The sequence below is a fragment of the Anarrhichthys ocellatus genome, unplaced genomic scaffold (assembly GCF_004355925.1).
Source record: "Anarrhichthys ocellatus isolate YVR2014 unplaced genomic scaffold, GSC_Weel_1.0 scaffold1103, whole genome shotgun sequence".
NCBI classification, from domain to species: Eukaryota; Metazoa; Chordata; class Actinopteri; order Perciformes; family Anarhichadidae; genus Anarrhichthys; species Anarrhichthys ocellatus.
Genome location: NW_022281077.1, coordinates 1 through 13,598, shown reverse-complemented (window position 1 = coordinate 13,598; position 13,598 = coordinate 1). Strand labels below are relative to the sequence as shown.

At 44.5% G+C, this 13,598-nt stretch overlaps 1 protein-coding gene and 1 long non-coding RNA gene across 2 annotated transcripts; one reads left to right on the top strand and one right to left on the bottom strand.

The window, feature by feature from the left end:
• Window positions 1–400: 400 nt before the first annotated feature.
• LOC116377298 (uncharacterized) lies at window positions 401–2,139 on the bottom strand. The gene is made up of 3 exons (XR_004212187.1): window positions 1,944–2,139; window positions 1,584–1,682; window positions 401–791 (listed from the first exon to the last, which is right to left on the bottom strand). It is a non-coding gene; the product is annotated as an uncharacterized LOC116377298 (long non-coding RNA).
• A 2,484-nt stretch (window positions 2,140–4,623) lies between these two features.
• On the top strand, window positions 4,624–12,994 carry LOC116377297 (nicotinamide/nicotinic acid mononucleotide adenylyltransferase 2). Its single transcript, XM_031838907.1, has 10 exons — window positions 4,624–4,880; window positions 7,023–7,111; window positions 7,859–7,926; window positions 8,403–8,481; window positions 9,596–9,725; window positions 9,867–9,947; window positions 10,996–11,040; window positions 11,204–11,280; window positions 12,636–12,737; window positions 12,827–12,994. Exons 1-10 carry the CDS (start codon window positions 4,796–4,798, stop codon window positions 12,896–12,898), a joined length of 828 nt encoding a protein of 275 aa, XP_031694767.1. The 5' UTR covers window positions 4,624–4,795; the 3' UTR covers window positions 12,899–12,994.
• Window positions 12,995–13,598: the final 604 nt, after the last annotated feature.

The following is a 13,598-nucleotide window of genomic DNA, read 5'->3' as shown; positions in this document are numbered from 1 at the left end:
CCTCATCATCTCATCAGTATCTGGACCTCATCATCTCATCAGTATCTGGGCCTCATGTTTCGTGGTCATGAAAGTTATTCTGACCATGAAATCATCCTCATTCTACTTTGAGTTAAAACAAACAACCTGCAACCAGATGCGCCGGTGTTCCGGTTTAACGTTAACGAGTGACCGCGTGAACTGAACCGGAACACGGGGGGGCTGCATGTTTCATCACGTTACGTTTTTTCCTTCTAAATCGCGATAATGATGAACGTTAACAGTCGACAAAGTTCCGCGTGCAGTGGACGTTAACTTAACCCAGCAAGTCTGAACTTTAACGGAACATAACGTAACTTAAACTTTAACGGAGGGAAATGAAGACGCTGTACACATCTGAACGCTGATTGGCCAAAACTCAACACATCAAAGATGTTCTATTGTGAAGATCACGACGTCACCTTTTCTCCTCGTCTCACTCCAATCTGACAAACACTGGCTGACAACTCACCGTAAATGAACGACATGAAAATATGAATATAACACATTTCCATGACTTTTCCAAAACTTTTGGGATTTTGTTTTTTCCAATAACCATTTTAAAATTCCATGACTTTTCCAGGTTTTCCATGACCGTACGAACCCTGTCTAGTGCACTACAGAACATCTCGTGCACTACAGAACATCTCGTGCACTACAGAACATCTCGTGAACTAAAGAAGATCTGTTAGTGAAGATGTTGTTAGAGGATGTTTTGAGGTGATGGGGCAGAACTCTTACCTGTCATGTCCGCCTTCAGGGCCTCTGCCTGTCTGCTCGATGTAAACAAGAGAAGAGAAGGTGAGACGAGTTCATCAGAAACAGACAGACAGACAGACAGACAGACAGACAACACACACACACACACACACACACACACACAACTCCTTCTTGTTTGTGGATGAGCTAACAGTTAACACACCTGACAGCGATGCTGACGCTGTCACGGGCTCGAATAAATATGTGAACAGCAGTGACACAGTTTTGATATTTCGGCTCAGACTACTCCCTGGTTCCCAACATGCGACGAAAACGCGATACAAAACAACACAAAAACAAGCCCACCCAGCTAGCTACTTATCAACGTGTCTCCGGCCAGTTAAATAAAAACAACAACAACACACACAGCTGAATAATCTTTAAGTGGTGCTAATGAACCAATGTGACAGCAGCTAATGCTAACCTGACATCCGCAGAAAAGACGCTGCCGAGCTAATGCTAACTAGCAATAACACACCACCACGTCTCTGTATGTGTGTGTGTGTGTGTGTGTGTGTGTGTGTGGCGGTAACATGAAGCCGTTAAATCAGACTATAAGCGTTACTTCTGAATAAAACGACACCGACTTGTGTGAAATATTAAATATATTTAATTTACAACGTGAGTGCGTTAGCATCGATTGTTTGTTGATATGTAGCTAGCTAGCGCTAAAACGTTTTAAGCTAGCTTTAGCGTTAGCCACCGAAAACAAAACAAATCCACCTGATGAACGAATAACGTCCGTTTATGAGCCGCAAACCATCGCGTGTGTTACCGGCAGAAGACACCGGACCGGAGGGTCTTACCGGAGGTACTGAGCAATGAGGTTCATCCTACCGGATCCACCGGTCTATCACACAACGACGGGTCCAGAAGCTAATGCTCCTACCGCCGCCATCTTGTTTCTGTGTGGGTCAGACAGGGCCCGGCGGATGGGAGGAGGAGGAAGAGGAGGAGAGGAGAGGTCATGGTTCTGTTTCCATAGAGGAGCAGGACTTTTATTTTGAAGAGAAAATCAAGACCACAGAGAGAGAAAAAATGCCCTGAAACTGCTCTTGGAGACTATTTCCAATAGTTTGACCAATGTAGCTGATTCTGATCCTAAACCCCCATGTCGAACCTGATCCTGCCCAGTCTGCTGGTCCCCAATGAGTCCTGAACCCTACCTGTGTGTAGAAACCACTCGCTGCTTCCACAGCGACAGGTTGGCCTGGACCTCGCTGCGTTTGGGGTTGGCCCGGTTTTTGGCCTGGCTCTGCAGGGTGGTGATCTGGTTCTTAAAAGCGTGATTCCACCTGCAGGGAACACAGAAAACATCATCAATGGTAAAGAAAAGCGTTTTCTTTGTTGTCGTGGTTTCAGGCGGAGCCTGCAGCAGCAGCGACCTCCAGTTGAAGCCGCCGCCGTCTCCGAGCCGCAGCGACCTCCAGTTCCTGCCGCTGCCGCCTCCACGCTGCAACAACCTCCAGTTCCTGCCGCCTCCGCGCTGCAACGACCTCCAGCCCCTTACCCCGCTGGGCCATCACTCCATCGCCCTGAGCCCCAGTCTATGGACTTCCGTCCTCCGGAGCCCCAGTGTCCCCGGCCCGCTGCCCCCGAGATCCCGTGTTCCCAGTCCGGCCCCCCGAGATCCCGGGTCCGGAGCAACTCCGGCGTCCGGCCGACCACCCGAGAACCCAGGTCCGGAGTCCTGTTCCCCGTCTGATCCCCAGCCTCTAGAGCCCTGTTCCCCGTATGTTACCCAGCCTCTGGAGACCTGTTCCCCGTATGTTACCCAGCCTCTGGAGACCTGTTCCCCGTATGTTACCCAGCCTCTGGAGACCTGTTCCCCTTCTGATCCCCAGCCTCTGGAGACCTGTTCCCCGTCTGATCCCCAGCCTCTGGAGCCCTGTTCCCCGTCTGATCCCCAGCCTCTGGAGCCCTGTTCCCCGTCTGATCCCCAGCCTCTGGAGCCCTGTTCCCCGTCTGATCCCCAGCCTCTGGAGACCTGTTCCCCGTCTGATCCCCAGCCTCTGGAGACCTGTTCTCCGTCTGATCTCCAGCCTCTGGAGACCTGTTCCCCGTCTGATCCCCAGCCTCTGGAGCCCTGTTCCCCGTCTGATCCCCAGCCTCTAGAGCCCTGTTCTCAGTCTCATCCCCAGTCCGGCAGCCCTCCCGAGCTCTTGTGCCCGAAGCGACTTTGGCGGTTCGGCCGTCCCCCGGAGCCCTCCTGCCTGTCCGGTCGTCCTCATGCCCGTCCCCCGGAGCCCTATGGCCAGTTGGATCCAGACGTCCCTCATCCGGACCCCCTCTACCCACCCTTTTTGATTTGGCAGCTGTTGAGACGTCCCTCCTGCGGACCCCCTCCACCTACCCGTTTTTGTCTTGCTGGACTTTGGACGTCTGGTATCCGTCCCTTGAGGGGGGGTACTGTGACAATTAGGCTTTGCCTTCTGTGTGTTAGTCGTTGTGTAGCTTCACCCTCCTCACTCTACCTGTCAGCCACTCCCTCAGCACTAGTCTAACTCCCTTCACCTGCCTCTGATCACTAATCAAGCACTCCCTCCTCATCAGCACAACGCCCCTCACCTGTTCAAGCCACTTCATAAACCCCTGCCTCTCAGTCACTCACTGCCAGATCACTGCCATTTCTACCCGTCTGTTTGGCTCGTCCAGTTCCTGGTTTTCCAGTCTTCCTGCCCTGCCTCGTCCTGCCGAATTTTCCCCCTCATTTCTTGTCTTGTGCTCGGACTCCCTGTTGTGTTCTGATAACGATTCCTATTTTGTTCGCTACTCATTAAAACCTGTCTCTCACTACCTCTGGTCCTGCATTTAAGTCCACCACCACACCCCGTGACAGAATGATTACATTGTGATACTTTATGCTATATTATGATATATTATGATTACATTATGATACATGATTACATTATAACATTATGATACCATTATGATACATTATGATTAGTGCTGGCAAGTTAACGAGTTATTATCGCGTTAACGCATTAATTAATTAACGCCGACAATTATTTTATCGCGCGTTAACGCAGTTTTTTAATTATTATTAAGCAGACATTTTTAACACAAGAACCGGCAGCGAGCGGTGAACAGCTGTTTGTGTGGGGTCTCTTCCTGTTTCCTTCACCTACACTCCCCTGGGTCCTAAGTCCCTCCAGTACAGCTTCTTATCACCCTCTATGTACCAACGTACATTTATAAAAAATACCACACATATTACGGTAATCAGCGTTGCATATGTGTCTGACCTAAATACCAAAAAAAAGCAAAAAATAAATGATTAATTTAAATTATTTTTTTAGAGTTTTTTAAAGTGTTTTGTTTGTAATATGTATAATAAGCATCATTTAGTATCACTACTGAGAATTTAACAAACATAAAAACATGACGTAGATATGTTTGCAGTTTTCAAGAAGTATATTTAAATATCTCTTACACACATGAAGATAAAGTTGTGAACACCGGCTGAATATCTGTGATCAGAATCATTATAACTGTGTTATAACTGCTGCCGTGTAAAGGGAATACTGCTGCCAACAAGAACCTGATGTGTTTAAAGTGTTTAAACCAAATGTTATTGACCTTTTGTTCATATAGCAGTACTTTCAAAATAAAAGTGCGCAATACACTACTTTTGAATTCATTATTGAATTTTGCACATAACGATGCGATTAATCATAAAAAATCATGCGATTAATCGTGATTAAATATTGTAATCGTTGGCCAGCACTAATTATGATACATCATGATAACATTATGATACATTATGATCCATGTGATAATGAAGCTGTGAGTGAATGTATTAAAGCAACAGTGTAGCAGTGACGTGTGAGTGTCTCTTTAACGCGCTGACGCTGCTTCCTGCCGCAGACTCTCCTCTCTCTCTCTCTCTCTCTGCTGCGGCCACCGCTACAAACAACCGACGACCCGGGAACACAGAACCCACACGAGGACCGGGGGACCGGACCGGACCGGGAGACACAGGAACGCAGAAGAAGGACACGGAGACAGAAAAAAAGACATGACAGAAAACACCAAAACCCACGTGATCCTGCTGTCCTGCGGGAGCTTCAACCCCATCACCAAGGGACACATCCATATGTTCGGTGAGCATCTGTCCGTGTGTGTGTGGGGGGGGGGGGGGATCACATGAAACCTCCCAAACAATCACATCGGGCCACACATCTGAATCTGAGTTTGAAATGGTCAAAACGTGACCCGGGTTTGGTGCGCCTGTCTGCTCGCTGTCCAGCAGGGGGGTGCTGAAATGGACGACTGCTCCACATCCAGCAGAATGTAAAGAAAACACAAACAAAGAGCGGAATAATGTCCCGTTAAAGACGTTAATGTGACCCGGGGCGTTTGTTTAAGGAGAGAAAAACACGGAAATGTTCCGTCTCGAGGCTCCGCAGGCCTCGCGCGGCGTGTGGCGCAGCCCAGAAAACACGCCTCGATCCCCGCCGGGTCCTCGGAGACTCCGGACGGACCGGAATACGGTGCCTTGCTCAGCGGCGGGTTCCTGCGTCATTAGACAGGAGCTAATGGGTCCAAACACACATGAATTATTCAGGTTCCTGCTGCTGCGGACACAGTGTTTCACCTCCTCATGGTTTAATGAGGTATCAGTACACAGTTATTAGTTATTAGAGTGATTTAAAGGGGATTATTATTGGAATATAATATATTAAAGTCATTGAAATAGATTATCTGCACGGTAAATTAGGACAATTCCAAATATCATAACAACCATCCCTTCACAGCTTGACATGGCCTTCATTTAAGTTAAACAATAAAGGAGGGCTTTGAAGCTTTTGGTAATTTGATACTTTATTATTTTACCTTTTAAAACTTTAAAACTCTGAAGACGAGAACTGATGAATGTCACCCATTCATTTCTATCATAAACAATTCATGTGAAGTGGTCTCCTGAATGTCCATCCAAACTGAAGTCCTGAAGGGTTTTTATGAACATTTAAATGATATTAATTATAATAAATACAGATTCATGCGACATTAATACAGTAAACATGACCTCACTGAGCCGATGACACGTCTCAGCTGTAAGTCACTGCACAGTACACATATACACACATATACATGTACTCAGTGTAGTACACAGTACAGTACACAGTTCATAGTACAGTACACAGTATGCACAGTACAGTACATAGTAGAGTACACTATGCACAGTACAGTACACATTAGACATATTACAGTACACAGTATGCACAGTACAGTACATAGTAGAGAGCACAGTATACACAGTACAGTACACAGTAGACATAGTACAGTACACAGTGTGCACAGTACATAGTACGCAGCACACAGTACAGTACACAGTACACAGTACACAGTACAGTACACAGTTGGATGCAGAGCTCAGTATAGTGTTTCAGCAGACTGAGCATCCTATAGAATGAAGAACTTGATCACTAAACTAAACACGACCAATAGAAAGTATGAAGCTGCTCCGTCAGATCACATCAGCCAATCAGAGAGCTTGTTTTCATCAGTCATGACGTCGTGTTTCTCTCCTCAGATGTAAACTGATTGATCGACAGTGAAGGAAACAAAAGTGAATCCAAAACATTTGGAAATCAAAGACAATCACAGGCCGGCAATGTGTGTGTGTGTGTCGCCAATCAGAAGGGAGGGGGCGGGGTCATGTTAGTGTCCGTCATGTGTAGGAAAATATCTCCAGCTGACTCATGATGTCCTTTCAGAGATTATCATTATTATTATTATCATTATTATTATTATTATTATCATTACTATTATAATTGTAATAATTATCATTATTATTATTATCATTACTATTATCATTACTATTATAATTATAATAATTACCATTATTATTATTATTATCATTATTATCATTATTATTATTATCATTACCATTATCATTATTATTATAATTATAATAATTATCATTATTATTATTATCATTATTATTATTATTATCATTATTATCATTGTTATTATTATCATTACTATTATCATTACTATTATAATAATAATAATTATCATTATTATTATTATCATTATATAGAGACTGGTTCCTCTATATGAACCAGGCTCAGTGTAGACCTGATCCTCTATATGAACCAATCTCAGTGTAGTCCTGATCCGCTAACAGAGCAGAACATTGAAATACTGTAGTACCTCTAAATTGTACTTCAGGGCAGTACTTGATCAGATGTTCTCGTTTACCTTCACGCTGTGTGTTTCTCTGGTTCTGTGTTTTGCAGAAAAAGCCAGAGAGTTTCTGCACAAATCGGGTCGCTTCATCGTGATCGGAGGAATCATCTCACCGGTGCACGACTCCTACGGAAAACCTGTGAGTCCTTCCTCTTCAGCTTGTAATCAGATTACACCGGCTCACATGAGGAGCACACACACACACACACACACACACACACACACTCATCATCCAGCAGCAGAAGCAGCTGCAGCTCTCTTGTCCTACTTTTGCTCTGAAGAAACACTCCACATGAATAATGAATGCTGCAGACACAGTTTCTGCCTGTTGGAGATTATTCACATCAGTTATGAGCTCGTTAATAAACGTTCAGATGATGACTCAACATCCTGACAATCATTTCAAACTAATACTCCACACAGGGATTCATGTGTACGTATACACTATGTACTACATAGACAGTGGTGGAGGAAGTATTCAGATCCTTTACTGCAGGAAAATACTAATACCACAGGGTAAGAATATACAGTAAAAGTACTAATACCACACAGTAAAAATACCCTGTTACAGTAAAAGCAGCCCACTCTTCTTAATTACTAAATTGCTGAGGTTAATTTTCATGTATGAACCTGTATGTGACCATTGTAATAAAGTTTAGATTAAACTTAAAATCGGACAGAAATATGAACACCTGACGAAGTAGAAACCTCCTCTGTGGTTGTTCCTGCTACAGTCTCCAGGAGCACATGTTGCCCTGATGACTCACACAGACCAGCATCGTGTGTCGGTCTGATAAAAGACTTCAGTGAAGGCTGGTCTCATGTGTCCTTCTGTCCTCAGAGCAGAAATAACTCCCTGACGCTGTTTATCTGTGTGTGTCTGCAGGGTTTAGTGCCCAGCAGACATCGTCTCACCATGTGTCAGCTGGCTGTCCAGTCCTCTGATTGGATCAGGTGAGATACCTCTTCTCTTCGCAAAACTTTTTAGATCTCTATATGTGAAACTCCGAAGCTAAAAAACCTAGATCTCAAACCAGAACCACATTCAGTCACCACACACCTTATACCATGAGATGTTTAGTTGTACCGTGAGATGTTTAGTTGTACCGTGACATGTTTAGTTGTACCATGAGATGTTTAGTTGTACCATGAGATGTCTAGTTGTACCATGAGATGTTTAGTTGTACCATGAGATGTTTAGTTGTACAGTGAGATGTCTAGTTGTACCGTGAGATGTTTAGTTGTACAGTGAGATGTTTAGTTGTACCATGAGATGTTTAGTTGTACCATGAGATGTTTAGTTGTACAGTGAGATGTTTAGTTGTACCATGAGATGTCTAGTTGTACCATGAGATGTTTAGTTGTACAGTGAGATGTTTAGTTGTTGAGTCTGTTGTAATCAGTGTTTTTGGCTGTGGGGTTTGCTGCAGGGTGGACCCCTGGGAGTGTTACCAGGACACCTGGCAGACGACCTGCAGCGTGCTGGAGCATCACCGCGACCTGATGAAGGTGAGGAGAAGTTTTTCTGTTAATTTTTTTGAAAAATGTCTTTAGGGCAAGGCAAAGTGGTCCCAAGGGAGAGATTCACTGACGCTTTATCGTCCACAAAGGAGTTGGGCACTCTTCTGGAGCCAGACTTAGGAGGGGAGCTTGCCGGCAAGCATCTGGTTGCCGGGCCGTGGCACATGGGGCTTGGCTGGGCACAGCCCAAAAAAATCTACGTGGAGCCGCCGCCCTGTGGGCCCACCACTCGCAGGGATAGGCATTGGAGTCGGGTGCAATGTGAGCTGGGCAGGTAAAGGTGGGGTCCTAGGTGTGCTGACCCTTGGCATTGCAGACTAGCTCTCAAGATGGTGGAACGTCACCTCTCTGGTAGAGAAGGAACCGGAGCTGGTGCGGAAGGTGTAGTGGTTTCAATTAGATATACAGTAGTTGGGCTCATAGCGCCAGTTCTGGAACCAAACTCCTGGAGAGGTGTTGGACTCAAGCCTTTTTACGGAGTTCCCCATGATAAGAGGCGCCGGGCATGTGTGGGGATACTCATGAGCCCCCGGCTGCGTATGGCTGTGTTGGAGTTTTCCCCGAGGAACAAGATGGTCGCCTCTATGCGGCTGCGAGTAGAGGAAGTCTCTGACTGTTGACCGAACAGCAGTTTGGAGGACCCGCCTTCTTAGAGCCTCTGGGTGGCATTCTGGAAAGGGTGGCCGCTGGGAACTCTATCGATCTGCTGGGGGACTTCAACGCTCATGTGGGTAACGATGGAGAAACCTGGAGGGGGGTGATTGGGAGGAACAGCCTGTCTGATCTGGACCCAAGTGCTAATTTGTCGTTTGGACTTCTGTGCTAGTCATGGATTGGCCATAACAAACGGCGGCTCATACGTGTACTCGGTACCAGAACACCTCAAGCCAAAGTGCTATGATTGACTTTGTGGTCGTATCATCGTATTTCTTGGACACTTTGGTGTAGAGAGTTTCAGATATGTTAATGATAGTCTTCATGATATTCCCCATATTGTCACCTCAGTCTGTGATTGAGAGTATTGACAGTTTGTTCCATCTCCATTAAAGTGTTGCCATTATTTGGAGAACATCTGTTTTATCACAATATTTTTGTTCCTCAGAGAGTCACCGGCTGCATTCTGTCCAACGTCAACACGCCATCGACGACTCCTGTGATTGGTCAGCCACAGAACCAGACCCCACCCCCCATGTACCAGAACCACAGCAACATGAATCACAAGCCCACAGCCAGTGAGTCAACTTCCTCCATATTCATTACTTATTCCATCCATCAGTGAGGGTTAAAGGAGCAGTTATATGTAGCCTCAGATGATTATTTGTTGATGAAAGTGACTGGAGTCTAAACTTCCCTCTGGTTCTTTCTCTGCTCAGTCAAACTATGGGGGAAGGTCAGTGAGAGTTTTGGAAAGATTTGCTGTGTCCGCCCTCACATCGAACGCTTCACCTTCGTCGGTAAGTAGAAAAGTACAAATTCAGAAAGGAGTGAAACGAACTGCGATCATCAGCCAGTGAACCTGATAGCCTTGTTAACAAGCTGAGACTCAGAGGTCCTCTTCAACGTTAAAGGCCTTTAGTCCATCAGTTTTGGAAACCATCATACTAACCAGTTTTTGTTTGTAAAACCCCTCAACGTTTGAAGCTGCATGAATTGTTTTATTTGATCACTTGGCGGCAGCACAAAAACCTGTAAACACAAGAGTGTTTGCAACCAGCTGCCTACTTCTACATCCAGCAGACATGCATACGTAACATACATGAACAGTGTCAATAATTACTTGGAGTTCCTCAGGGTTCTATTCTGGGTCCTCCATATTCAAAATGTAGTTAAAGCCACAATATTCCTTTATTTGTTTTGTCCAATAGCACACAAGCTATAAACACAACATCTGACATGCTATCAGTTGAAGTAGCTGTGGCTCATGTTCATCAAATAGTTTCTTATCTCCACATCCAGCAGTTTCAACATTCATTCATTCATCAGGAGTCTTTGTGTTTGTGTCACATGACGAATGTCAGTCAACATTCTCTCTATTTTAGCTGTTTTTGGTCTCCACCACCTCCTGAGGGAAATATCTGTCTCTTTAGCTGCTAAATGCTCACCAGCTTGTCTCTAACTGAGTCTGTCTGCTGAGCTGGTAGTGAACACTGGCTTTTTACAGCTTTTATTATGAAACCATGTGAGTCTGAACCGGACAGGAAATGTGCAGCGAAACCAGAACAAGAAGCTAAAAGAAGCTAAAAAGCTCTGTCGAGCTGCAGAGATAGTGACCGTTCTCTGTGGGTTTCCTACGAGAAACCCTTTAACATTACACACAGTCAAACGATCCATTGATCCACAACATGACAATATTGATTAGTGCAGTTTAAACAAACGTTGCACCTCCGTCAGAGCAAATACTTGTAGTTGGTTTGCAGCACTCTTGCAGTGACACATTGAGACCTTCATCGTAAACACTGAATAAATATTAAACTCCTCTTGTGTTGTGTTTCGTTGTGTCAGATGAAAACGCTAACCTGGGGACCGCGATGAGATACGAGGAGATCGGTGAGTCGTCTCTTCAGCATCTGAAACCTGAACAGACTCCTGTGTCGCATCCTCTGGTTTTCCTTCCTGCTGTGTCTGAACTCCTTCTGGTTTGTTTGTATCCAGTAAACATGTTGTTTACTGAGGATGTGTCTCTTTCCTCCTGCCTGTTTGTCTTCTGTAGAGTTACGCATCTTGCTCCTGTGTGGCAGTGATCTCCTGGAGTCCTTCTGCATCCCTGGTCTGTGGAAGGACAGTGATGTAAGCACACGGTAGCCCCGCCCCCCACCCAACATGTAGCCCCGCCCCCTCGCTCTTTCCTTCGAAACGCTATCGTAATAACCTGACAGGTCATTTCGATGGTTGACAAAGGAAATACCTGCAAAAAGACAGCATTGGCATGCAGCGGTATTCTTCTCTCACACTGCTAACGAGCAGAACATCATGCTAATATGAATGCTAGCTGGTAGCAAGTGAGCATGAAGGAATTAGTAGTTGTCATTTTATGGGAATTATTTTGAATTCAAAGACAGAACTTTGTAATTTAAGATAATGATTTAACAGAAATATCATGCTGTTGTCATCCCCAACAAGATAAAACATTCAAAAGCAGTTTTTAGCTGATGCTAACACATCACACGTATACAGGCTATAAAGAACCAACCATCACTAAGTAGGAACAAGAAACCTTGATTCACCCCAAAGCTAAAGTTTGGGATCAGTTAATGTTTGAAGTTGTTAGTTAGTTAGTACTTTGGTTGTTGAGTGAATAAGAACCACTCTGGCTGTCACTTTTGTATGAACAACCAGAAGTGAAGCTTCACGTTCGGTCTGAACAAGCCTGAGACTTATTTTTTACGTCTTTGTGTGTTTTAGACTCGTCCAGTATTAAAGGAGAACGCTGCAGACAATAAACTTTGATGTAATCGCTCGGGGTTTGTCCACTGAAAGAGCTGCTTGTTGTTATTATAAGTGTCTGACTACATTATGGAGAGACGACCCGTTTCCTTCTGTTTGTTATTGTGTCATGAGACTTGTTGCTGGAAGGCGAGCTTGTGGAAGTGACGCCAGATTTCAGAACAAGACTTCTCAGAGCGAGACTCGAAAAACAAACAGAAATGGAAAGGTTTTGTTTCTCTATTCTCTCCATGATGGTGTCAGACTCCCATAATAACAACAACCGGCCCTTTTAGTGGAGGAGCATCGACTGTGAGGAGGACCAGCGCGTTTAGCTGCTGCCGTCTGCAGCCTTCTCCTTCAGTACTGGACCAGTTTTAAAACTACGTTGTCCTCAGTAGTCACTTAGAAAGAAGAACACGAGAGAAAAGGTTGAAACTTACAGAAGTTGCCCATTAAGGTGCAGTAGTTCAAATTGAAAGGTCCAAGTCACAAAAAGGTGTCTAAAGTTTTGTCTTGTAGAAACTTACAGGCTGATTTGTGTTCAGGAGGATGGAGTTTGTTAACAGCCGGGTCACTTCAGCAGAAGTTCACCTGTGAATCCTGCTGTGACCCTGATCCTGGAGAGTCCAATGAGCTGGATCGATGTGGTCTAACTGCTGCATAGCGTCGCCGCCTTGAGGACCGACTGAAGGTGGTTTTTGTCTCTGTGGTTTCAGATGGAGGTGATTGTGGGAGATTTCGGGATCGTGGTGGTTCCTCGTGACGGAGCCGACACGGAGAGGATCATGAATCACTCCTCCATTCTCCGCAAGTTCAAGGTGGACATCTCTGCTACACTCTGGTTCCATCCGACGGAGAACAATGTCCTCTTTCTCTTTGTTAATGTGATCTCTGTTCTCGTCTTCAGGACAACATCACCGTGGTGAAAGACGGGATGAGCCACCCGATGTCCATCGTCAGCTCCACCAAGAGCAGGTGATGACGGTTGTTACTGTGAGATTCATCACTGATGGACAGTTAGTACTCTACATGTGTGAATGTAGAACGTGTCTTCACCAACACATGTTCTTTAGATGTTCTTTAGTTCTTAGTAGTAGATGTTCTAACTAAACTCTGATCAAAGAGACAAAGATCCTCTGAACAACAGAAGAGAAGAAATCAGCTGGAAGCTTAGATTTAAATATAAACAACTTCCTGTTTCAGTGTCAAAAGAGTTTCACAATAAAAGCAGCCGAGAACAAGCTGGAGTTAACTTTATCAAAACTCTTCTTCAGACTTCACAGCAGAACCAGAAGGTGAGTGTAGATTAACAGATTATCAGATTAACAGATTAACAGATTAACAGATTAGTAGATTAGTAGATTAACAGATTATCAGATTAACAGATTAACAGATTAACAGATTAGTAGATTAACAGATTATCAGATTAACAGATTAACAGATTATCAGATCAACAGATTATCAGATTAACAGATTAACAGATTAGTAGATTAACAGATTATCGGATTAACGGATTAACAGATTATCAGATTATCAGATTATCAGATTAACATATTATCAGATTAACAGATTATCAGATTAACAGATTATCAGATTAACAGATTAACAGATTAGTAGATTAGTAGATTAACAGATTAACAGATTATCAGATTAACAGATTAGTAGATTAACAGATTAAC

What these genes read in the sequence shown, in the direction of transcription:
- LOC116377297 (XM_031838907.1), top strand. Translation starts at nt 4,796, where the DNA reads ATGACAGAAAACACCAAAACCCACGTGATCCTGCTGTCCTGCGGGAGC. An exon ending in GGGACACATCCATATGTTCG is followed by an intron (nt 4,881 to 7,022) that starts GTGAGCATCTGT and finishes TGTGTTTTGCAG; the next exon opens with AAAAAGCCAGAGAGTTTCTG. An exon ending in ACGACTCCTACGGAAAACCT is followed by an intron (nt 7,112 to 7,858) that starts GTGAGTCCTTCC and finishes GTGTGTCTGCAG; the next exon opens with GGTTTAGTGCCCAGCAGACA.